Source organism: Moschus berezovskii, chromosome X, assembly GCF_049115385.1.
Source record: "Moschus berezovskii isolate FMDL1 chromosome X, NW_MosBer_1.0, whole genome shotgun sequence".
NCBI classification, from domain to species: Eukaryota; Metazoa; Chordata; class Mammalia; order Artiodactyla; family Moschidae; genus Moschus; species Moschus berezovskii.
Genome location: NC_142488.1, coordinates 36,577,012 through 36,604,202, shown reverse-complemented (window position 1 = coordinate 36,604,202; position 27,191 = coordinate 36,577,012). Strand labels below are relative to the sequence as shown.

The 27,191-nt window shown below is 36.8% G+C and overlaps 1 protein-coding gene and 1 pseudogene across 3 annotated transcripts in view; one reads left to right on the top strand and one right to left on the bottom strand.

Moving 5' to 3' along the window:
- RPGR (retinitis pigmentosa GTPase regulator) overlaps window positions 1–24,087 on the top strand; it is a 73,425-nt gene extending 49,338 nt beyond the window's left edge. The window contains exons 17-18 of one of the 3 annotated variants that reach the window (XM_088833714.1): window positions 305–393; window positions 23,067–24,087. In XM_088833714.1, coding sequence (XP_088689840.1) covers window positions 305–393; window positions 23,067–23,087 — 110 coding nt within the window. In that variant the 3' untranslated portion in view covers window positions 23,088–24,087. Of the gene's footprint in view, window positions 1–304; window positions 394–4,176; window positions 4,268–9,984; window positions 10,771–23,066 lie in introns of those variants that run through there. The other 2 variants (XM_055437987.2, XM_088833713.1) reach the window with 2 other exon arrangements.
- On the bottom strand, window positions 7,013–7,488 carry LOC129564233 (cytosolic iron-sulfur assembly component 2A pseudogene; annotated as a pseudogene).
- Window positions 24,088–27,191: the final 3,104 nt, after the last annotated feature.

Genomic DNA, 27,191 nt, shown 5'->3' with positions numbered 1-27,191 from the left:
TGGGTACAGATAATTTCATCACAACTAAGTTTATTATTTTCAAAGGTACTTTATATTTTACAAAAGTCTTCCCTAACATTTACAGTTATCTTTGCTATATTTGGGTACTGATCATCTGAACATTTACAGCATTGGTTAGGTCATTCTGATAATTTTGCCTTAACTTTTTAAGAAATATGCAGTTACCCACTACTCTTTAGTATTATCCCATAATTCATGGTTGATAGCGTTTCACAGAACGCAGCAGGACTTTTCTTTTTCTCATTTGTTAGAAAAAAATATTTCATAATATATCCTATCATAGGAAATATGTGTGATCACGCAAAGAGTAGTTCTTCAGAAATCCTGGGAGACAGTGAATCAACACCAACTAAAGACATTAAAAAATCGAAGGTAAGTGGAATGAATTTTTCATTTAGTGTTAAGGCCAAAGTATTGAATTGCTTCTTCTACTTTTATATAATGATCCACATAATTTAACTCCCTTAATATTTTTGGTGGCCCAAGAACATGTGATGAATTCCAGGTGATGTTTCACATTTTTAACGTGCTTATTTACTTACTGGACATTATGATTCAAGATTATGATTCAAGTTGCTCTGCCAAAATGTAATGGCATGTTCCTTTCAGTCATCCCATGCATACTGATTTATCATACAGGAAAAGATACGTTAAAGAACTCTATTGCTTAATTATAAGAGTATAATATCCTGAGAGTCTAGAAGAGAGTAAGGCTAAGACAAGAAATAGGATGGATAAAAAAAATTGATGATTGTGCTTAGAAGACAACATGCTACTTCAGTGTCTCCTGACATACTTGTTTTGGAGTTTTTACAAGTCTGATAGATACATTTCTTCTTCTTAGAAGGAAATTAGTCTTTCCACTTGAAGAGGAACTTTATTTAATCATGAGACCACATTTCCAGGTAGAAGTGTTAGAAGGAAACGTGGAAGACAAGAAAAATGAAAAGCTTTGTTAAATTCTTATTCAACCTTAGGTCTCAGCTTAAATGTCATTTCCACAGAGGCCTTTTGTGACCAACAGCACTTATATTAATTATGTCTCATTATTATTCTCTTACATAGCACCCTTTTTTTAATACTTCTTAGTGTTTGTCACAGTTTACAATTACATAGTAATTTGTATATTTGTTTACTTTATGTCTCTATCTCCCCACTGGCCTTCAGCTCCATGGGGACAGAAACTATTTTCTATTTTGCTTTCTAGTGGCGCACATCACAGTTCCTGGTATATGGTAAATGCTCAGTAAATATTTTTGTTTGACAATGAATTGGAAAATGTAAGGGGGTAAGAAAGAGGAAAGAATGAAGGTAAAGCCAGGAGCCATCCTTAGGGTAGTAAACAGTCGTCTTTTGCCATCTTTGTGGGTAATATGCCACTCTGAAATTTCTTTCATAATTACTTCAGAAATGTCAACAGTTATTTTAGCCCAAATATCCATATTGTTATCTTTTACTAAAAATTTCTTCATGACCATTTTTATCTTTCTAGAAGTATCTTATAAGTTTGGATTACTGTACCTAAAGATGTCTTTGACCTGGCTCAAAGGACACTTCAGAATTATTATCCTTTTTAGAATCATACTGAGCATTGCTAGAACATTTCATCAGGATTTAGGAACTTTATAGGTTTTCTGTCCAGTAGAAGAGAACATTTAACAGATATTCCACCACTACACTTTGTAGCTTTCCTGTGAAAACTTTTTTCAGTTATAAAGAGCTCAGGGAGAGAGTCTGGCAAAGAAAATCAAATATGAGGGAGAAGGATGAAAAGTAAGAGTCAGGAGACATGAGAACCCAAGGAGAGGAAAAGTGAAACAAACAGCAGAAAAAAAAAAAATAACTGAAACACACCTCTGATCAAGTGAAAATGCTTATTTTAGAATACGTGGTCAAGTTTAGGGAACGTTTCAGGATCTCCAGTCTTCAGCATTGTCGATAGATGGTAGCATTTGAATACACGGGACAGGGGAAGCCTGAGCCAGAGAAGGAACATTGTGTGGCAGGCACCTGTAACAGCAGGCCAAGTAGGGAGCCCTGCCAGCCCACACGACAAAGGTGAGGCCAGACCAGGATACAGAGTGCCGGGCTGACGAATTTAGTCTCAAACTTTGATTCTGCTTAATTTCTCATTTATACCTAACGGAAAAATATAATTCAGTAAGTATACATGTCCTTGGTTAAAGAAAAGAAACAAAAAGTAATGAAAATTATATTTTTAAAAGTCAAGCAGTAATAAATATACTTCCAACTTAAAGAATAGGCTGTTATTCTATATATTTTAAAAAGTAATAAATGATTTGGATGAGATTTTTTCCAATCCTTCCCACATGATATATTTTAATTTACAATGTCTCTAACCTATTTATACCATCTAAGCCAAACAAATCAAGCTGTTTTTAAAACTTGGGAAGTAAATGATGTATTAACTCATATCAAAATAATTATGTGTTTGAAATTTTACATCCCTTCCCTTAATTAGATAGCCACTCCAAAGATAATCTAAAAAACAAAAAAGAAAAGAAATAATTACACTCTTGGTGTCTGCAAGACAGAATTCACCATTGAATTTTGTTTTCATGATTTAAATGTTTTGGATAGCCAGGTTAGAACCCATGATTTTAATTGGTGGCAGAGATTTTTGATGATTGTTATATCTGGAAATTGCCAGATACTGCTTTTCCAAACTGTAGCAAATTTGGATCCACAGTTAGCCACTAAGAAAAATGTGTTATTGGCTTAATTTCCACCTAAGTAAGCTAATGAAAAATGCAGGAAGCTTCTTAGCCATTAATAATAATTTCTTCCCATCATGAAATTATTTTATTTATGTATTTATTTAGCATATATTTACTGGAAGCCTCTTATGTGCCAGGCACAAGGCTGAAAGCTGCAGATATACAGAGGTTAAAACACCACTGCTGTCCCTCAGAAACTAGCTAGAACATGGCAGATTCCTGGATAATTCCCCATACCAGTGTACAGTCAATTGATTTCTTATTCATTGTCATGACCATAAATACAAGAAGCTGAGATTAGAATTTCACCACCAAAAATTATGTATGTGGGATCTTACCTTTCCTGATGGCTTCCTTTTCTCTGATACTGTGCTTTATTCACCATGGCAGCACAACTCAGCACGTTTGCCCCAAGTACACAGCTTTACTGTGTTGTGAAGAAAATCTTAGGTCAGTTACACTTACAGTTTCCTGCTACTATCAGTTTTCTCAGGCTTAATACATAAGAGGATCTCTTTCATACCACCCGATAATTACTCCCATGCTTTTTAAAAATAGCTTTATTTAGATATAATTGACCTAAAATGAACTATGCATTTTTGAAGTATATAGTATGATTAATTTTAACATAATATACACCTGTGAAAGCATAATCACAATCAAGAGCGTGAACAGTGCCATTATGAGCAGACGGTTCTTTGTGCCTCTTTGTAATCTCTGTCTACACCCCACATCCCCCTGCCATACTCAGCAAATCACTGATAACTGTTTTGAGATTCATCCATGCATGTATCAATAGTTCATTCCTTTATATTGCTGAGTGGTATTCCATTTTGAGTTAATTTCTTATTGTGGTAAAGGTATGGCTTGAAGTTCTTTTTTTTTTTTTGCATACGGACAATTATTCTAGCATCATCTGTTGAAAAAAAGAAGCCTATCCCTTCTCTACTGAATTGCCTTCATACCTTTTTCAGAAAGCAGTTAATTTTTTATGTGTGAACTGATTTCTAGACTCTGTATTCTGTTCCTTTGATCTGTTTATCTTGTGCCAGTACCACACTGTCTGGGTGACTATAGCTTTAATATAAGTCTTGAAATCAGAAAGTTAGTCCTCCAGTTTTGTGCCTTTTCAGACATATTTTGGCTATTCTAGACCTTTTGTACTTAAAAATGTGAATTTTTACAATCAGTTTGTTAATGACTGAAAAAAAATGCCTGCTAAGATTTTGATTTGAAATTATTTTTGAATCTGTAGATAAATTTGGGGAGAATTAATATTTTAAGTCTCCTAATTCATGAACATGACATTTCTCTTATTGATGTTTATTCAAATTTCCTTTTGCAATATTTTGTTTAATTTTTCTTAACATGGAAGTTGAGGTCACTGATTTGAGACCCTTCTTCTTTTCTCTTTTAGGCTTTTTGTGCTGTAAATTTCCCCTGAACTACTTGATATGTTGTGTTTTCATTTTTATCCAGTTCAAAATACTTTCTGAGTTCCCTTTAGATTTCTTCTTTGACTCATGGGTTATTTAATTTCTATGTATTTAGGAATTTTTCTGGGCTTCCCAGGTGGTACTAGTGGTAAAGAATCTGCCTGCTAATGCAGGAGGCGTAAGAAACTCAGGTTCAATCCCTGGGTGGAGAAGATCCCCTGGAGGAGGAAATGGCAACCCACTCCAGTGTTCTTGATTGGAGAATCTATGGACCAAGGAGCCTGGTGGGCTACAGTCCATGGGGTCACAAAGAATTGGACACGACTGAAGTGTCTTAGCAAGGCAAGGGATTTTTCTAGTCATCTTTTTGTCATTAATTTCTAATTACATTGTGACTGGAGAATGTATGAATTGATTCCTTCTAAATGTATGAGACGTGTTTTGTCACCCAGAATCAGGTTTATCTTGGTAAATGTTCATTTGAGAAGAAGATTGAGAAGAATACTGTTGTTGGGAGGAGTGTTATGTCAATGGCAATTAGGTCAAGTTGGTTGATAGTGTTGTTCAAGTTTCTTTCCTTCCTGATTTTTCTGTCTACTTGTTCTATTATTGAAAGAAAAGTATTAAAATCCCTTACTATAGTTGTGGATTTGCTACTTTTCCTTGTGCTTCTATTAATTTTTGCTTGATGTATCTTAAAGCTGTTATTTGGTTGTATTCTATATAATGTTTATTTTTTTATATTTTTTAACTTTTTATTTTGTATTGGAGTATAGCCAATTAACAATGTTATGATAGTTTCAGGTGAACAGTAAAGGGACTCAGCCTTTATATATATACATGTATTAATTCTCCCCCAAATAATGTACATCCTCTGAATTGACTCCGTCATCATCATGAAATGACTTTCTTTATCCCTAATAATATTCTTTGCTCTAAAATCTACTTGATCTGATATTATATAGCCACTTTATAACTTTCTTTGAATTAGAGTTATCTTTTGACATACTTTACTTTTAAACCATTTGTGATTTAACATTTGAAGTACATTTGATTTAGGCAACATGTAGATGGGTCTTGCTTTTTTATTTAATGTGAAAATCTCTGCCTTTTAATTGGAGCTTTTAGACCCCAGTAGCACTAGTGGTAAAGAACCCATCTGCCAATACAGGAGACATCAGAAATGGTAAAGAATCCACTTGCCAGTGCAGTCGTTGTAAGAGATGCTGGTTTGATCTCTGGGTTGAGAAGATCCCCTGGAAGAGGGCATGATAACCCACTCCAGTATTCTTGCCTGGAGAATCCCATTGGACAGAGGAGCCTGGAGGGCTATAGTCCATAGGGTAGCAATGAGTCAGACATGACTGAAGCAACTTAGCACGCACATACATAGATGGGTCCTGCTTTTTTATCTTATTTAAAAATCTCTTCCTTTTAGTTGGAGTATTTAGACCATTTATATTTAACCTTTATTTAATATTTAATCTGATTATTAATGCCATTAGGTTTAAGTCTATTTTCTTACCATTGGTAGTATTTTTCTTTGTCCCTAAAAAAAAAATGATACTTTATTTTATCAGATATATCTTTTTTCATTCTTATGTTTTTACTTGTAGTTTAGATGCGTCTCTTGTAAATGCCTATAAGCTGGATTCTGACTTTAAAAATGTTAACATATACAGTACCTAAAATCTAATGCTAATGAATGTTCCTTTTCCCCAAATATTACCAGGATCTTAGAAGAGTTTTCTATCACCCCTTTCTTCCCATTTTACATATTATTGTATCAAGTTTTTTAATTTTTTAACCTCATCAATCAAATAACGTTATTATACTGCTTTCTTTATTCACCACTCCTTTTCACTCCTTTTCTTTAATGTTTTTATTCTTCCTGAAGAAATCGTTTGGAAGTTACTGTCATAAATTTCTTTCTGTAGTTAACTTTTTCAGTTTCTTTCACTTGAAAATTAATGGTAGTATGGCTGGTTGACAGTTATTTTCTTTTAATATCTGCTCCCATTGTTGCTATTAAGACATTTGCTTGAGTATATTGGCTGATAATTTAACATATACTCTGTCATTTCTCTCTGGCTGGTTTTTACATTGTCTTTGATGTGCTTCATTTCACTATATGATGCCTAGATGTGAGGTTTGTTTTTTTTTTTTACTTTAACTTTCTTCTAATTCATTATGACTCTTGAATCTGAAAATTCATGTCATTCGTCATTTTAAGAAAATTCTCATCCATTATATTTTTGAATATTTCCTCTCTTGTCTTTGCAAGTCAAATATAATAAAACTTCATTCTGTTATCTGTGTCTTTTAAACGTTATTTTAATATTTTCTATATCTAAATGATATTTGGGGAATTTCAGGGCTTGTCTTTTTCATAGTTATCTTTTCATCTAAAGACTAATCTGCTATTTAACCTCCCTATTGAGTTTTTTTTTTTGTACAAGAATCACCTCTGTTTTATTTATTTTACAGAGTAATGGTTTAAATTGAATACACTTGGGCACAGTAAATATTTTGACATAAAAAGCATCAGAATGGGCATCAGAAAAATAGCAACTCATCTTACACAGAATAACTAGAAAATATTTTTGTCTGATCATTTAAGGGTTACAGATCCTGAGAATGTTAGACATTGAACAAACTGAGTACTACCTTATAATTAAATCTTGCTTGGAAACCATCGTTTAAAAAAATGCTCTGAGGTACAAATCACCTGTGTATTAAACATGAATCTTTTACATTTTACAAAGACTTTAAACAAATATATCAAATGATTGTACTTCAGTGACTCTAACACAGCTATCAGTCAGGTTCTAGGACACACTGTTCCACGATTTGGGGTTCTCCACGGCAGCCACCACTCGCTCTTTGTCATTTATCTGCTTGTTGATATCTTCCTCTGTTGAGTGGGTTCCTTCAGAAATGTAGATTTCCAACTTATGTTTAAACGGTAAACACCGCTGAAGTTTTACTCTTAAGCACAGCCCAATAAGAGTCGCCAAAGAGCAATGAGGTACCGTTGGCGTGAACCTTATAATAACCAAAAAATAGTCATCTTCATTTATCTCCTGAACCTCCACACAACTTTCTGTTACCACTTGCAGTTCTTCTAAAGTATTGGGTTTCTCTGGGTCCCAGATGGTTCAAATCAAATCATAAACTTCTAGTGATTTCTCTTCCATGATCCGGGGCTGCTGGGCAGCTCCCTGCTCAGAGAGGCCCGAGAGCCACAGGAATCTGCTCAGAGTCCAGGAGAGCAGTCCGGACACCCGCTCCATCCTTACATTCTGCCATCCCTGGCGACTGTCCCATCCGAGCCACCCCTATTGAGTTTTAATTTCAGTTATCTTTCACATTTTGAAGTGAGATATTCTATTTCAACTCTTTTTCAAATTTATCTGATACTGTAAAAACTAATACCTTGTTTTATGTTTGTGTTTTTTATTATAGTCCTCTAAGTAATGTAAGCATACTTATTTTATATTCTGTTTGTAGTTATTCCAATGTCAGACATCCTCCAGAGTCTAAATCTGTTTGTTGCTTTGACTCACTTGCTAATGGTGTCTTGTTTCCTTCTTTGAAATTTGGATTGTGAGTTCATGTTTAACCAAGACTTTTTGTAGAAATGCTTTAAAGCTTAGATTAGGGTAAGTTGATCCATAGAGAATTTGTTTAAAATTCTGTTAACTCCCCTTGGTGTTACCATTCCAGGACCATTTTCAGTTAATGTCTCAGTTAAGGGTTTCCCATGATTACTGTACATGTGAACCACAAACTCACATTAGGAAAACACTGTTAAGCTGAGAGAGATGTTATTTTGTTATCTTCCAATATTTGTAGATAGACTTACACTAAAGGCCTAGTCCTTAGAGGGCCCCCACTTTACACATGAGTCTCAGTTCTAGTTCTCCACATTTTGTGAGATCAAATAATTAAAATCCAAGAGTTATGAGATCAATAAATACCATTTCAATACTCAACTTATCTCTGAGGCTTCCTGCTCCCTCTTCATTTTTTGGCCCATGGTAATTTCCCTTCATTTTTATGTGAGCTTGCCTACACATTATAAAATTATATTTTGTATACTTCTTCAGCATTTCTTAGTTATTTTGTAGTGGCAGAATTTTTCAAGATGTGTATTCCTACACAATAACAGGAACAGAGGTTGTTGCATTTTAGTTCATAGACTCTTTTTCTAGACTCTTGACTTTTTGAGTTAGAACTTTTCATTCTCGTTCCTCCATTCTTTAAGACTAAAGGTAAGCTATTATTTGTTGCTGTTGATCAGTGTCTCCATCGTGTCTGACTCTGCGACCTCATGGACTGCAGCACGCCAGGCTTCCCTGTCCTTCACCATCTCCTAGAGTTTGCTCAAACTCATGTCCATTGAGTCAGTGATGCCATCCATCTCATCCTCTGTTTCTGCCTTCTCCTGCCCTCAATCTTTCCCAGCGAGTCAGCTCTTTGCATCAGGTGGTGAAAGTATTGGAGCTTCAGCTTCAAGCATCAATCCTAAAATGAATATTCAGGGTTCATTTCATTTTGGATTGATTGGTTTGATGTCCTTGCTATCCAGGGAATCTTAAGAGTCTTCCCCAGCACCACAGTTCAAAAGCATCAATTCTTTGGCACTCAGCCTTCTTTATGGTCTGGAAACAGTGATAGACTTTATTTTCTTGGGTTCCAAAATCACCGTGGATGATGACTGTAGCTATGAAATTAAAAGACGCTTGCTCCTTGGAAGAAAAGCTATGACAAACCTAGACAGCATATTAAAAAGCAGAGATATCACTTTGCCAACAAAGGTCTGTGTAGTCAAAGCTATGATTTTTCCAGTAGTCATGTACAGATGTGAGATTTGGACCATAAAGAAGACTGAGCTATTATTTTTAGCACCATTTTAATTTCATAAAGAGCCAGATCTTCAGGTGCTTTTTTGGTTTTGGCATCATGTCAAAACCATTATTTGGATTGCCATTCTTTAGGAATCCTGTTTTCTCTCTGGCTAAATCCTCAAAGACCTTGAATCATTTGGTACTTTTCAGTTATCATCTTCCTTAATGTGTCTTGTGTGTGCCTTGATGGCCACTCTCTTCTTGGTATTCTCCTCCTCTGATTTCTGAGATCCTTCTTTATCCTGATTTTGTTCCTAGAAAACTCAGTTCCCAATGCTGACTCCTCTTCCTCTGCTTCCCTTTACACTAGGCATTTCCTCCGTTTCTTTTCTTCTTCTGTCTTTTCTGCCCACTTGGAGTCCCTGGGTTATGAGGTACTTTCATCTCTTCAGCTATTATCTGCATTCTGCCTGTCTGTAGCCCAGGCCCTGCCTGGGCAGCAGGTCCATATGTTGAACTGCCTACTCAGACCCCTGGGGCTCCCACTCATTTGGCAGCATTAACATTTTGCCAGAAATTCTGATTTATAGGAACGGGGAGGTATGTCGTCCTGTAGAATATCTCAGTTTTCATCTTTTTTCCTCTTAAAACAAAACAAAATAAATTCTTTGAAGAAAAATGACTTAAAACAAATAGCAAATATCAATACTACTGATAGTGTTGAAGTGTAAACACCGAAAGGTCTTGTTTTAGGGGAGAATCACGATAGCAATTGGTAAAAGAAAAAAGGCTGGTGGATGCTGAGAATGTACCATTGTGGTGCCTCATAAAAATGTGATGAAATAATGTTAAGACTTATTGAAAATTATACCCTCTAAATACTATTAAGTAACTGTTTCATTTACTGAAGTGAATTCTCTGCGTGTGTTTTTTTCCTAGATTTTCCTCTTTAAAAGAATGTCATTGATGAGTCAGAAAATTGTGCAAATTAATAATGAGCCACTCCCAGAGATAAAACCAATAGGAGACCAAATAGCTTTTAAAAGAAATAAGAAAGATGCCAACCAGAACCACGTGGGGCAAAATCATCAGGATGCCTCACCCCCCAATATGGAGAGAAGGTCAAAATCTTGTACACTACTTTAAATATATGTTTATGTCTTCATGGTCACCAAGCACATTGTAATTTATACTTGAAAAACTTTTTGAGTTATGAAAGAAAGTTTCTGATAACAAACTTTTCAAGATATAACTTAATGATATGTTTTATCTGGTTTGAATAGTATGACCAGTTTTGATGTTTATTTAAATACTGACAGTTTTGACAAGCAATTTCAGAATATGTTTATCTCAAGCTCTCCTTCAAGTGTTGTGGCCTTAACTGTTCAGTGTTGCAATATAAAATATATTTTTATATGTGAAAGTTAAATTATAATATTTCATAGTTTTGCTAAACAACTTTATTATAATTTCATAAGACAATATTTGCAACCTCATGACACTGTAACAGTTTTGAATGTATTTGCAATTTTCAAAAACTGAGTCAAAATTGTTTTGAATGAACATATTTTAATAAACTACATCTGGTCAGTTCCACTGTTTAAATGGATGAATATAAATAAAATTTGGGGGTACTTGGAGGTATCAGAATACAAAACAGGGGCAAAAATATTAATTTTAAAATATTGAAAGACATAAAATGCATTTAAGTTTGAGTAAAGAAAATAGGAGGGCAACTGTGTAAACAGGACATCTTTGTGGAGAAACTGTTGAGGTTTGACACGAACACACTGCAGGTTATGTGGTGTGATCTGCATTGTTTGACCATGCCACAGATTACCAACCTAGGAGCACCAGACACAGCCCAGCCGGTTCATTCCAGCTGTCTCTAGCACTGACAGTGGTAACTAGGGTTGGCTCTGCCACAAGGAATAGGAAGGGTAAGGCTGTAAGTCAGGTTGAATAGAAACATTGCTTCCCTGTGCTCACAGATGCTACTTTGAGCAACTCAAAAAAAAAATTGAGCAACTGCCTTCATTTTTCCCATTCTAGCTTCTGACTAAAATATTTTCTTATTCAATCACAGCAACCATTGCTCCATTTGAATAGATAAACTCCATCTTTGTGTTTCATGCCCAAGGGCTGAAAGGATGTTAGTCTAGAATAGACCTGATTTTGAAATCTTGCAAAACAGTCTCATACTACATTTAGTATAATTCTAATATTATTAAAGATAAATTTAATAAAAAATGTTTGCTATTGCCACTATAGTATAGTATTATAAGAATACTTCGCCAAAAATATAAACTATAGAAGCCAAGTGGAAGTGAAACTCACAGATAATACTAAGACATGCCAAGTGTGATAGGCAAGATATCCTAAAATGTCCCCTGAGGTTCCCACCTGCTGGTATATGTGCCCTGAATAATCCCTTCCCCTTGAGTATAGCGGGCAAACAGTGAATATGATGAGGTAGCACTCCATTGTTTATGTTATATTATGTGGAGAAGGTGAAATATTTTTCAGATATAATTAAAATTCCTAATCAGTTAACTTTAAGCAAAAGAGAGATAATCCTAGGTGGGCCTGACCTAATCGAATTAGCCCTTTCAAAAAAGCTCTAGATATCAGAGTTGGACAAAGTCACAGCAATTCAAAGCAGTAGAGATGATCTCCTGTTGGCCTTGAAGAAGCAGCCTTGTGTGTGTGTGTGTGTGTGTGTGTGTGTGTGAAAGTCACTCAGTTGTGTTCGACTCTTTGTGACTCCGTAAACTGTAGCGTGCACTCTGTCTACATTCAATAGTCTACTGATTTAAAGAAAAAAAACACTATACTTTTTAATTTCTTTGAGGCAAAAATATCTTGTTTTTCTTGATTTCTCATGAGATTTACATTCTCAGTGCATTTGCCATTTCTTTTGATGTGTCTGTTTATTTTATTTTAATTTTTTAGTCCCCTATAGATTCTTTTTAGTCATAGAGGCTTAATTATTTGAAGTCTTAGAGATATTAAAAGTTTTACTATTAACTACTGAACTATTAACATTTTAAATGTTCCTTTCTTTGAGCATATAAATACACCAATGGTTATTCTAGGCAGTAAGATATTTGTATTTTATATACTTCTCAGTTTTTCTTTCGGAGAAGGCAATGGCAAGCTACTCCAGTACTCTTGCCTAGAAAATCCTATGGATGGAGGATCCTGGTAGGCTGCAGTCCATGGGGTCGCTAAGGGTCGGACACGACTGAGCGACTTCACTTTCACTTTTCACTTTCACACATTGGAGAAGGAAATGGCATCCCACTCCAGTGTTCTTGCCTGGAGAATCCCAGGGACTGGAGAGCCTGGTGGGCTTCCGTCATGGGGTCACACAGAGTCGGACACTGAAGTGACTTAGCAGCAGCAGTAGCAGCAGCAAACTGTAGCCTGCCAGGCTCCTCTGTGCATGGAATTCTTCAGGCCAGAATACTGGAGTGAGTAGCTATTCCCTTCTCCAAGGGATCTTCCCAACCCAGGGATCAAACCCTGGTCTCCCTCATTGCAGGCTAATTCTTTACTGTCTGAGCCACCAGGGAAGCCCTGAAGAAGCAAACTACCATGTTATACAGAGAGTTATGTGCCAGAGTGAGATGCCTCTAGGATCTGAAGGTCCTATGTATTCTATAACTGCAAGGCACTGAATTTTTCCAGCAACCACTGAGCAGAAGAGGAATTTAATGCTTATATTTGACCGTAGCCCTGGCTGATCCTGATTGCAACTTTGTGAGGCCCTGAAGAGAGGACCTAGCTAAGTAGTACCCAGGCTCCTGATCTATGAAAACTACAAAATAATATATGTCGTTTTAATCCCCTAAGTTTATGGTAAATTGTTATGCAGCAGTGAAAGCTAATATCAGTTTTATTCTGGGAAAGGGCCTCAAATTAGAAAGTTGGAAAGTCTTCATCTCGGGAATGAAGGAATATTTTATTAAATTGAACAAAAAGTGCATTTAAACCAGGGATCACATAACTGAAGTATTTTCAGAAGCTAAACAGATAAGCATATTGGAGCTGCTGCCAATCTGTTCTAGCTGGTAATTGCTGTTTCTCAATACTGGGCCCTGTATTGCCAGACTCTCAGCTGTTTTCAAAAGAAGCTGGAAATGTGGGGTTTTTTAAAATTTATTTCTTTTTCAATTGAGGGATGATTGCTTTACAGAATTTGTTGGTTTCTGCCAAACATCTACATAAATCAGCCATAGGTGTACATATGTGTCCTGCCTCTTGAACCTCCTTGCACCTCCCACCCCATCCCACTCCTCTAGGTTGTTACAGAGCCCCTGTTTGAGTTCCTTGAGCCATACAGCAAATTCCCATTGGCTATCTCTTTTACATATGGTAATGTAAGTTTCCATGTTACTCTCTACATACATCTCACCCTGGAAATGCGGGGTTTTATATAGGCAATTCATTCGTGTGCATGTCCATGCGTGCATGTATGTGTATATAAACAGGGAAAGCCAAACCGTAGCTGCAGGCCCAATTTTGGCCACAAAGGGCAAATTGTGACCTCAGTTTTAAACAAAGTACATTATTTTGGCAAGAGAATTTTGTTTTCAAGGAAAAATACGTTGAAATAATTGAGTCCTGGATTTATCTCAATTGTAATCTTCCCTTGTTTGGCCTCTGGAAATGAGAGTTAAAGAATTACTTAGAAAAGTGATCATTCTGCTAAGAAGGTAATTTTTTGTCGCATACAAATGTGTACTGAGCCTTCTTGGGAGTGTGGGGAGTTGAGGGAGAATGATGGAATATTATTATATTGAATATAATGAAGTAAGATATTTCTCCTGGAAGAATCTACATTAAAGTTAAAAGACAAGAAACAAGCTTAATAGTAAGCAGTTCCTCCAACAATTGTGATGGATGACTACTTTGTAGTATTAATACACAATCCTAGTCACCGAAACGTCAGGAAATGGTATCCTAACTCTAAAAGTATTTACAAAAGCTACAGCAGGAAGTCTTTATCTGACCAGGCCAAGCTGCATTCCCAAATAGTTCCATTTGCTTTTATTTTCATCTGGTATGTATAAATATGTATGTTATGATAGATGAAATGTCTTAAAGGTAGGGTTAGCAGTGGATTAGACAGCTATACCTAAATTTAAATGATGGTACTATTTTTATTTTAAGAAAACTTGTCTGATTCAGTGATAAACATCTATCCCAAGGTGAAAAAAAGTTTTATATTCTAGAAAAGCTTTTGAAGTTTATCAGAAGTAATCTTCACATGTAATTTGTTAGAATATATCAAAATATTAGCACAGTACTTCTAAAGTTTTACAGAATTTTCCCTATGAGCTTTTTTGTTATAAGAAAAGTTTTCTTTTATAATTTCTGTCTATCAATTGCTTAAAATCATTAAAATTCTGTACATAGAAATATTTGACTTCATATTTTTAGGTAGCTTATAATTTCCAACTTGGCGTCAGATTTATATTAACTCCTTAATTGGTATAATTATTTAACTTACTGTATATAGTAATTAAGAATTAACAAAAGTTATATAAAAATATAAACTAATTTGGGAAAACTTTTTAAATTGAATTGAAACTTTCATATTTGAATTTAATATTGATTTATAGTAGTATGTTAGTTTCAGGTCTGCATCAAAGTGATTCAGCTATGTGTGTGTGTATGTGTGTGTGTGTGTGTGTATTTTAGATTATTTTCCAATATAGGTTACTACAGTATGTTGACTATAGTTCTCTGTGCTGTATAGTAAATCCTTGTTGCTTAATCTATTTTATGTACAGTACTTTGTATCTCTTAATCCCATACTCCTAACTTATCCCTCCCGCCTTCTCTTTCCCCTTTGGTATAACCATAAGTTTGTCTTCAAGGTCCATGAGTCTGTTTCTCTTTTGTATGTAGGTTCATTTGTATTATTTTTTAGATTCCATGTATTGTTTAGTCACTAAGTTGTGTCCGACTATGTAACCCCATGGACTGTAGCCCACCAGGCTCCTCTGTCCGTGGGATTTTCTAGGCAAGAATACTGGAGTGGGTTGCCATTTCCTTCTCCAGGGGATCTTCCTGACCCAGGGATCAAACCTGTGTCTCCTGCAGTGGCAGGCATCAGAAGGCGGATTCTTTACCTCTGAGCCCCCCATGTAGTGTTTGTCTTTCTCTGTCTGACTTCATTTTAGTGTGATATTCTTTTAGGTTCGTCCATGTTGCTGCAGTGGTATCTTTCATTATTTTTTACGGCTGAGTATATATCTCCATTGTTGTTGTTGTTCAGTTGCCCAGTCATGTCCAACTCTTTGCAATCCCATGGATTGCAGCACGCCAGGCCTCCCTGTCTCTCACCATCTCCTGAAGTTTGCCTAAGTTCCTATCCATTGCATTGGTGATGCCATCCAGCCATCTCATCCTCTGATTCCCTCTTCTTCTTCTGCCCTCAATCTTTCCCAGCATCAGAGACTTTTCCAGTGAGTCAGCTGTTCGCATCAGATGACCAAAATACTTGGCCTTCAGTTTCAGCATCAGTCCTTCCAATGAGTATTCAGGGTTGATTTCCCTTAAGATTGACTTGTTTGATCTCCTCCTAAGGGACTTTGAGGAGTCTTCTCTAGCACCACAGTTTGAAGGCATCACTTCTTTGGTGCTCTGCCTTCTTTCCAGTCCAGCTCTCACAACTGTACGTGACCACTGGGATGACCATAGCCTTGGCTATATGGACCTTTGTCAGCAAAGTGATGTCTTTGCTTTTTAACACACTGTCTAGGTTTGTCATAGCTTTTTAACACACTGTCTAGGTTTGTCATAGTTTTCCTGTCAAGAAGCAACTGTCTTCTAATTTCATATCTGCAGTCACCATCCACAGTGATTTTTGAGCCTGGGAAGAGTGAAATCTGTCACTACTTCCACCTTTCCCCCTTCTTTTGCCATGAAGTGATGAGACCAGATGCCATGATCTTAGTTTTTTTTTTTTTAATATTGAATTTTAAGCTGGCTTTTTCACTCTCCTCCACCTTCATCAAGAGGCTCTTTAGTTCCTCTTAGCTTTCTGCCATTAGAGTGGTATTATCCACATATCTGAGGTTATTATTTCTCCTGGCGATCTTGATTCCAGCTTGTAACTCAGCCAGCCTGGCATTTCGCATGATGTGCTCTGAATATAAGTTAAATAAACAGGATGACTATAAATAGGCTTGTTGTTCTCCTCTCTCAATCCTGAACCAGTCAGTTGTTCCATTCAGGGTTCTAACTGTTGCTTCTTGACCTGCATACAGGTTTCTCAGAAGACAGGTAAGATGGTCTGGTATTCCCATATCTCTGAGTGTTTTCCACAGTTTGTTATGATCCACACAGTCAAAGACTTTTTAGAATAGTCAATGACACATAGGTAGAAGTTTTTCTGGAATTCCTTGATTTCTCTATGATCCAGAGAATATTGGCAATTTGATCTCTGGTTCCTCTGCTATGTCTAAACCCAGCTTGATCATCTGGAAGTTCTCAGTTCATGTAATGCTAAAGCCTAGCTTGGAGGATTTTGAGCATAACCTTACTAGCATGGGAGATGAGTGCAATTGTCCGGTGGTTTGAATATTCTTTAGTACTGCACTTCTTGGAAATTGGGATGAGGATTGACTTTCCAGTCTTCTGGCCACTGCTGAGTTTTCCAAATTTGCTGACATATTGAATGCATCACATAATAAAATAGCATCATCTTTTGATTTTAAATAGCTCTGCTGGAATTCCATCACCTCCACTAACTTTATTGATCTTCTTGATGGAAAGAATATACAGAAGAACTATACTAAAAAGATCTTAATGATGTGGCTAGCCACGATGGTCAACCCACTCCAGTGTTCTTGCCTGGAGAATCCCAGGGATGGGGGAGCCTGGTGGGCTGCCGTCTATGGGGTCTCACAGAGTCGGACACGACTGAAGCGACTTAGCAGCAGCAGCAGCAGCCACAATGGTATAGTCTCTCACTCAGAGCCAGACATTCTGGAGTGTGAAGTCAAGTGGGCCTTAGGAAGCACTGCTTCCAGTATAGCTAGTGGAGGTGATGGAATTCCAGCAGAGTATGTGATGCACTTTTTCCTTTAATTGAAGTATAGTTGATTTGTAATATAGGGCTAATTTCTATTGTACAGCAGTGAAATAGAATCTGCATTAAATCTGTAGATTGCTTTGGGTAGTGTTGCCATTTTAACAACATTAATTATTTCAATCCAAAACATGGGATATATTTCCATTTCTCTTAATCATCTTCAGTTTCCTTCATCAATATTTTATAGTTTTCAGCATATAGGTCTTCCCCCTCCTTGATTAAATTTATTCCTATGTATTTTTTGACTTTTTTTTAACTTGCTTTTTCTGACATTTATTTGTTAGTGTAAGGAGATGTAACTGATTTCTGGATATTAATCTTGGATTCTGCTACCTTGCTGAATTAATTTCTTAGTTCTAATAGATTTTTAGGTTTGTTCTTTGTTTGTGTTTTTGGTTTTTTTGGCTATGCCACACAGCTTGCAAGATCTTAGTTCCCTGACCAGAGATTGAACCTGGGCCACTGCAGTGAAAGCACCAAGTCTTAACCACTGCACCACCAAGGAATTCCCTAGTTCTAATAGTTTTTATATGGAGTCTTTATGATTCTCTATATAGAGTACCATGTCATCTGCAAATAGTAATAGTTTTACCTTTTGCCTTCCAATTTGGATACCTTTTTTTTTTCTTGTCTGATTACTGTGGCTAGGACTTCCATTACTCTGTTGAATAGAAGTAGTGAGAGTGAGCATCCTTGTCTTATTCCTGAATTTAGCAGGAAGGCTTTCAGCTTTTCACTGTTGAGTATTATGTTGGCTGTGGGTTTGTTGTAAATGCCTTCTATTATATTCAGCTATGTTCCCTCTACCACTTTGGTGAAAGTTTTTGTCACAAATGGTTGTTGAATTTTACCAGATGCCTTTTCTGTATCTATTGAGATGATCATGTGGTTCTTTTCTCTTGTTTCTGTGTTATATCACGTTGATTAATTTGCATGTCTTGAACCGTCCTTGTGACCCTGGATTGAATCCAACTTGATCATGGTGTATGATACTTTTTATATATTATTGGATTTGGTTTACTAATATTTTGTTTAATATTTTTGCATCAGTATTTATCAAGGTATTGCCCTGTAATTTTCTTTTTTTGTAGTGTCCTTGTCTAGTTTTGGTATCAGGGTGATGGCTTCATAGAATGAATTTGAAATTTTTCTTTCTTCAATCTTTTGGAATAGTTTAAGAAGCAAGTATAAGTTTGTATGTTTGGTGGGATTTCACAGTGTATCCATCTGTTCCTGGACTCTTGTTTTCAGAGAGTTTTTTTTTTTTTATTATAGTTTCTATTTTACTTCTAGTGATCAGCCTGTTCAAATTATCTGTTTCTTCTTGACTCAGTTTTAGCAGGCTGTATATTTCTAGAAATTTTTTCATTTCTTCTAGATTGTCCAATTTATTGGCATAAGTTAATAGTATTCTTTTATGATTTTTTTTATTTCTGTGGTATTGTTATTTCTCCTCTTTCAGTTATTATTTTGTTTGTTTGAATCCTCCTTCTTTGCTTTTTGATAAGCCTGCCTAGAGGTTTGTTGGTTTTATCTCTTCAGAAAAATACAGCTTTTGGGTTTATTGATCTTTTCTATTGCTTTTTATCTGTTTTATTCCCTCTGTAATCTATATTATTTTCTTCCTTCCGCTGACCTTGGGAGATTGCAGTGGGTTGTAGTAGGAGAAGAGCATGACTACAGAGTGATAGTAGGAAGCAGTGTTTTTGGAGTGATGGAAACATTCTATATCTTGATTTTGGTGGTATTGCCTAAAACTATACATTATAAAAACTGTACACCCAATAAAGGTCAATTTTATTATATTGACTTTTTACAGTAACATCAAATAGACTTTTTAAAAAACCTAATTCAGTCAAATAAATTCAGTTCAGTTCAGTTGCTTAGTAGTGTCCGACTCTTTGCGACCCCATGAATCGCAGCACACCAGGCCTCCCTGTCCATCGCCAACTCCCAGAGTTCACCCAAACTTTCATGTCCATCGAGTTGGTGATGCCATCCAGCAATCTCATCTTCTGTCGTCCCCTTCTCCTCCTACCCCCAATCCCTCGCAACATCAGAGTCTTTTCCAGTGAGTCAGCTCTCCGCATCAGGTGGCCAAAGTATTGGAGTTTCAGCTTTAGCATCAGTCCTTCCAATGAACACCCAGGACTGATCTACTTTAGGATGGACTGGTTGGAGCTCCTTGCAGTTCAAGGGACTCACAAGAGTCTTCTCCAACACCACAGTTCAAAAGCATCAATTCTTCGGCGATCAGCTTTCTTCACAGTCCAACTCTCACATCCATACATGCTGCTGCTGCTGCTAAGTCACTTCAGTCGTGTCCGACTCTGTGTGACCCCACAGACGGAAGCCCACCAGGCTCCCCCGACCCTGGGATTCTCCAGGCAAGAACACAGGAGTGGGTTGCCATTTCCTTCTCCAATGTGTGAAAGTGAAAAGTGAAAGTGAAGTCGCTCAGTCGTGTCCAACCCTTAGCGACCCCACGGACTGAAGCCTACCAGGCTCCTCCATCCATGGGATTTTCTAGGCAAGAGTACTGGAGTGGCTTGCCATTGCCTTCTCCGATCCATACATGACCACTGGAAAAACCATAGCCTTGACTAGACGGACCCTGGTAGACAAAGTAATGTCTCTGCTTTTTAATATGCTGTCTAGGTTGGTCATAACTTTCCTTCCAAGGAGTAAGCGTCTGTTAATTTCATGGCTGCAATCACCATCTGCAGTGATTTTGGAGCCCAGAAGAATAAAGTCTGACACTGTTTCCAGTGTTTCCGCATCTATTTCCCATGAAGTGATGGGACCAGATGCCATGATCTTAGTTTTCTGAATGTTGAGCTTTAAGCCAACTTTTTCAGTCTCCTCCTTCACTTTCATCAAGAGGCCTTTTAGTTCTTCTTCACTTTCTGCCCTAAGGGTGGTATCATCTGCATATCTGAGGTTATTGATATTTCTCCCGGCAATCTTAATTCCAGCTTGTGCTTCCTCTAGCCCAGCATTTCTCATGATGTACTCTGCATAGAAGTTAAATAAGCAGGGTGACAATATACAGCCTTGACGTACTCCTTTTCCTATTTGGAACCAGTCTGTTGTTCCATGTCCAGGTCTAACTGTTGCTTCCTGACCTGCATATATGTTTCTCAAGAGGCAGGTCAGGTGGTCTGGTATTCCCATCTCTTTCAGAATTTTCCACAGTTTTTTGTGATCCACACAGTCAAAGGCTTTGGCATAGTCGATAAAGCAGAAATAGATGTTTTACTGGAACTCTCTTGCTTTTTTGATGATCCAGAGGATGTTGGCAATTTGATCTCTGCCTTTTCTAAAACCAGCTTGAACATCTGGAAGTTCAAGGTTCACGTATTGCTAAAGCATGGCTTGGAGAATTTTGAGCATGACTTTACTAGCATGTGAGATGAGTACAATTGTGCGGTAGTTTGAGCATTCTTTGGCATTGCCTTTCTTTGGGATTGGAATGAAAACTGACCTTTTCCAGTCCTGTGGCCACTGCTGAGTTTTCCAAATTTGCTGGCATATTGAGTGCAGCACTTTCAAAGCATCATCTTTCAGGATTTGAAGTAGCTCAATTGGAATTCCATCACCTCCACTAGCTTTGTTCGTAGTGATGCTTCCTACGGCCCACTTGACTTCACATTCCAGGATGTCTGGCTCTAGGTGAGTGATCACAACATCGTGATTATCTGGGTTGTGAAACTCTTTTTTGTATAGTTCTCCTGTGTATTCTTGCCACTTCTTCTTATCTCCTGCTTCTGTTAGGTCCATACCATTTCTGTCCTTTATCGAGCCCAACTTTGCATGAAATGTTCCCTTGATATCTCTAATTTTCTTGAAGAGATCTCTGTTCTTTCCCATTCTGTTGTTTTCCTCTATTTCTTTCATTGATCCCTGAGGAAGACTTTCTTACCTCTCCTTGCTATTCTTTGGAACTCTGCATTCAGATGCTTATTTCTTTCCTTTTCTCCTTTGTTTTTCACTTCTCTTCTTTTCACAGCTATTTGTAAGGCCACCCCAAACAGCCATTTTGCTCTTTTTCATTTCTTTTCCATGGGGATGGTCTTCATCCCTGTCTCCTGTACAATATCAGGAACCTCCGTCCATAGTTCATCAGGCATGCTATCTATCAGATCTAGTCCCTTAAATCTATTTCTCACTTCCACTGTATAATCATAAGGGATTTGATTTAGGTCATATCTGAATGGTCTAGTGGTTTTCCCTATTTTCTTCAATTTAAGTCTGAATATGGCAATAAGGAGTTCATGATCTGAGCCACAGTCAGCTCCCGGTCTTGTTTTTGCTGACTGTATGGAGCTTTTCCATCTTTGGCTGCAAAGAATATAATCAATCTGATTTCGGTGTTGACCATCTGGTGATGTCCATGTGTAGAGTCATCTCTTGTGTTGTTGGAAGAGGGTGTTTTCGGACCTTAAATAATGAGACTTGAAAATCTAACTTTTGATCTAAAGGTAAAATTTAGGTTATCTTAGAGTAGTAGTTCTCAGCCAAGGGTATATGTAAAACACAGGGAAGTTTTTCAAATGTGACTGCCTGTGATCTACCTGGTTCTGATTCACTAGGTCAAGGCTAGGACTGGTTATATCTCTTTAAAATAGTTTCCAAGGTAATTATGATCTAACATCTAGTGGAGAATAATTTATTTGAACTCATAAATTGTTGTAAAACTTCAGAATGTTATCTCTCATAGTCAAACTACTATAATAATTAGAAGAAAATTCCACATCGTTTTCTCTGAAAGATCCTAGTTGTATTAGTCTAGGTAGTTGAACTTCTGTAACAAAGACTCTCCAAATCTGAGTTAACACTGAGTGTTTATTTCTTGGTCATGTCAAAATACACCAGCGGTGTGTAGATGACCTTGTTCCACACAGTATTTCAGGAACCTTGTCTCTTATCATTTGGTGGCTTTAGTATTCCCTTGGAGTCTTGCCATCCTCCGGGCCTGGAAATTGTATATATCACTTAGGCCCAGATACCACTGGCATTCAATGGCGTGGGCCCAACTTTCTTTAAGGGAAACTGAAAAATGTTGGCTAATTGTGAGCCTAGGAAAACAAGGGCTCTACACAATGGAATATACTTAATCTATGTGCCAATGGAGGGCATAGCCATGTATTTTCACAAAGAATGAAGGACTATGGAATACTTTATAATTTTTATAATTTAAAACTCATTACTAAGATGTTGCCAACAGCATAAAAAGCCAAGTTTCCAAAGCATAGTTGTGTGTTACTAAGAATACTGGAAAACACATAAAAGTTTAATTTGGGCTTTGGAGGCCTCCTACCCTATTTCTCACCCTATTATTGCTTTTGATCACAAGGACCTGCTGACAACGCCCCTGATTGTGTCCCTTGTACCCTAGTGAATGGTTTTGTCCTCTAGGTTTTGTTTATCACCTCTGTTCTTCTCCAGTGTATTCAGTGAAGATCCACACAGATGTGTTTCCTCCCTCCTACTTCCCGTGCCATCATAGGGACTTGAGAAAAATTCACTTATTACACATTCATTATTAGAGTATATAAAACTTTTCTATATCCACAACACGTGTACTGTATGTCTTAGCACATATGATAAATAGGATGTGGTCAGTGAGATGAACATCACAGAGGTACTCCAAGAAGAATGTACATGTGGAATGTAACCTTATCCCATTTTTCATTAAGAAAAATGCTAGGAAAGTGATTCTTTGGCTTGTGTGGTAGTGATGGCAACAGCATTTGTACATGTGGGAAGAGGTAGAAAGAGGAAGAAATAGAAAAGTAGAAAATATCTATGATCTACTGAAATAGGAGTTTATCCCCTATTTTTGTATAAGGGCCTAAACAACAAAGAAATGAAATAATCAATACATTTTGTCTGTTTCCTGTGTTTGTAACAGACTGCATTTGCATTGATTTGAAAGCAAGTTTTGTTTCCAAGAAGAGATGGCTTACAAGGGATTTTATGCCTCCTTCCCGCAAAGCTGAATAGAGTAACATAATTGCATGGTATTTGGGCCATCTTTCACAATCATTAATAAAGAGATTACTCCAGCCACAAATATATCAAAGTAAGTATTTTCAAGGGTCAGAAGAGAAAGTACTCCAAAAGACCACACCACAGAGTCTTCAGCATGAGGTCAGTGTCAGAACTCTGTCATAGGGTTATGACTTCACAGTGGCAGGATTTTTATTTAGAAAGCCAGCAAAGTTTACTTCCATAAAGAATTGAAATATTAAGACACAGGGTTCAGAGAGTGTGTGGGAGAAGCAATAAAAAAAAAGGAATAAGAAGTATATGTAAACTGATAAAATCGGTGTCAATTAGGCAGTGGGTGTTTGATTTGCAAGCCTATATGTCGCTTTTCCCCTAAAGTTCCCAATTCTGTAGATTTTGAATTCTCAAAAAGAGGCCTAGTTTTTGTCAGGATTGGTATCTAATACTAAGGGGAATGGTCATAAAAGAGAAAATTGAGAAGTTGGAAGAAATGTGACATTTTGTAAACTATAGGCAGTAAAAAGAGGCCTTGAAGGGATTGAAATAGCCATAGTTAAAAGAGAAATGGAAAACCAAATAACACAAAAAAACATGGACCTCCCTTCCCCTGAACCATTTGGATTTAAGCATAGCTGAAGAAACTTAAGGAGTTTGGTTGTGTAATACAAGCACAGTACATTTTCCTTTGAGCAACTACCTGCTGTGCCCGTTTCTGAAAATAATACAAATGGTTTTATCAATGATAAAATAGCCTACCAAATGCTCTAAGTCTTGGGGCAAAAATCTGACCTCTCAGAAACTACTGCAGGAAAATTTCTTCTTATATTTGTGTAAGGCTCAGGGTAGTTGGAAAATTGTTTTAATATTTCAACAATTAGTTATTAATCACCTCAAAAGTTCCCAGAAAAAGAGGAAATAGAAACATAAGCAATATTTGAAAATAATTTTCTGACTTTTAGAAATTGTTTTAGTAGGAAAAGACTAGTAATTTATCCTAACTGCCTTTAAAAAATGGAACTTAAAACAAGTTTTAAACTCTTTGTTAAATATTTTTAACACCTTCTGATATTTAAAAACCTTCGTTAAATTTTTTATTTCAGTTATTATACTTTTCAACTCTAGAATTTTCATTTGGTCCTTTTTTATGATTTTTATTTCTCTATTGAGATTCTCTGTTTATTGACTCATTTTTAACATATTTTCTTTTACTTCATTAAACATAGTTTTCTTTATGTACTTGAACAAATTTATAATACCTACTCTGAAGACATTATCTGCTAAATCTAATATTTAGCTCTACTCAGAGTTGATTTCTATTGACTACTTTTTCCTGATTTTGGGGTACATTTTTCAGTTTCTTTGTTCAGTAATTTTTGGTTTAAAAGTGGACATTTTTTATAATATTTTATAGAATAGTTCTAATAACTTGATTGTTTTATTTTTCTGAAAGTTTTGTTTGTATAGTTGTTTGTTTGATGCTTAATTAGTTGTCTGAACTTAAACCATAGAATCTGTTTCACCTACCTCCAAACCCCATCATGTCACCTCACTCAGCATCTACCTGCTGATGTCTCTATTCAGATTTTTAATTAGTTTTACATTTTAGCCCAACTTCCTTAAGGTTGCCCATATGTCTAAATAGCTCAGTTGGTTAGCCAGTTAATTTGGCAGAAGTTGTGTTCAAACAGTTGTGCTCGTCAGACTTCTACCCTCTGCCGATTGAACTGTGCATGGTTAAGGAATGCATTCCAACTTGCAGCCAGTTCTTGTATTTGCCTTGGCTTTTACTTTTCCCCAGGATCTTTTGGATCTCCCCCATATTTTTAGTTTAGCAGTCCATGTGTTGGTGTGGACTTATCTCAGCACTGCTGTGGTTCACTGATTTTAGGATCTCCCCATTAAATATCTGACTGTAATCAGCCCCAAACTAGGACCTCAGCCTTGGAGTAGCAAAGCTGGGAAGATTTCCCCCTCTGTTACAAACCAAATTCATCACCTCTGTCTGGCAAATCTGTGGGTTTTCATCCTCTTCCCTTTATCCTTTACAGGTGGTACCCCCAATAAATCTCTTCTACATTTAATTCACATTGGCAGTTGCTTTCTGGAGGACCTAAACTGATACCATGGGTGGCATAGTTAAATGGGCCATCCACTTCACAGTTTTCATTGAGGAGGTGTGTAAATTAGAATTGGATGACTCAGACCATCCTCACTCATAAAACTGAGACTGCTCTGGAACTAACAACTGGTCTGTATCCAGGTCTACTAGCTGAAATACTGCTCGATGCCTGAAGGAACCCAGGGGTTAAATTCCTTCTGTAGAAAGGAATGAGGCAATCATTTAGGAGAAGATTCAGTGACCATTGGAATTTAGTCAGTTGTCACCAACCTGAGGTGGGAAAGCTAGATTAGAAGTTGAAGGAGGATCCACAGAGGGTACCATCCTGGCAAAGACCTGAACCAGGAGATAAATAACCCAAGTTTTCCTAACTGTTTCAATAATTGCATTGAGAAACTAGTATGTATTATAGAGACCTGAATATAGTAGCTAAAAATGCAATGGTTTATTTTCTTGCATAAGACAAGTTCACAGGTAGACAGTCTTCGATTGTTATGACAACTCCATAAAATCCATCAGTAATTTACAATCATCCTCACTTTTGCTCAGCCATTTTCACCATGTGGCTTCTTCTGTCCTTAAGGTCAACCCATGTCCCAATGTCCAGCCATTACTTATATGTAGTCTAGGAAAGAGAATAAAGAAAAACAAAAAGCCCTCCCCCACCCCCAACTGATTCAGCTCCTTTAAACAACTTTTCCCAAAGTTGCACTTCTACTAAATCCCATTGGCTAGAACTTGATCATGTTTCCACAACAGGGGGTCAGAGGCAGAAGATATAGTCATTTATTCTGGGAAGCAGTGTGCCTTAGCTAAAAATCAGGCTTCTGTTATCAAACAAATATTTTCCACAATGATCCCTCGGTTTTAAAAAATCCATTAAATAAAAAAATAATTGTTTTTAATTTTTTTAAAAATTAAAATTTTTTTAAAGTATGGATTTATTTTTTCAAGTTGAACAGTGGACAGAGGTAGACGGGAACTTGAGGCAATATTTCTTCTTGTGGGCTCCACTAGAAACCAGAGGACAGATTTGACCCCTTTTGTGAACCATGGCATGGAATTGTCCACAACCACCAGGTACTAGAGAAGAGCCCTGCTCACTCCTCTGGAGACCCTGGAAAGACCCCAGACATGACATTCATTAGGATGCAACTCCATGATATTTTATATATCGTTAAAGACTTCTTTTCTTTAGGCTAACAGAAATTTGAAAGGCTCAGCCACATCTAGGTTACAAAAAAGAGATGCTTTTATATAAACTTTCTTAACCAGTTTGGTCTTGCATAATCATGGCTCCCCAGGCCTTCCTCCCAAAAGGTATTGGCTGTTTTAAAATAGCAAAATACATTCAACCAAATTGGCTGTGAAAATCTACTAAATACAAACTCTCGTTTGGTAACAACCTGTCTTACACACACACGTGTGCATGTGCAAGCACATGTGCACGAGTACACACATTCTAGTGAAAAATCACCCCAGGTCCAGAATTGAGTCTGATGAGCTACAGTACACTTAGTTAAATACTTTGACTTTACCTGAGAAGAAGTCTTCACTGAACAAACAGGGCAGCTTTTAGAAGAGATTTTTAAAAGCTAAACAGTTTTTGCCTTCTCTCTGATCATTCATGGAATGAATATATCATTTTCCTATGTCAGAACTCTTGTATTGATGAGACATATAAATATGTAGAAGTGATAATAATTCATGTTAATGAGGTATATAAGAGATACCTTCTAAAATGGAAGCATTTAGCAAGAGAGACTTAACTTGACTTTCCCCATTCTGGACACCAGAGTCTTGCCTACAACTGTCAGGCAGAAACTCCCATTCCAAGTATCTACCTACCGTAACACATGGAAGAAGCATTTCATTCAGAACTTCATGAAGACAACCCATAAATTTACC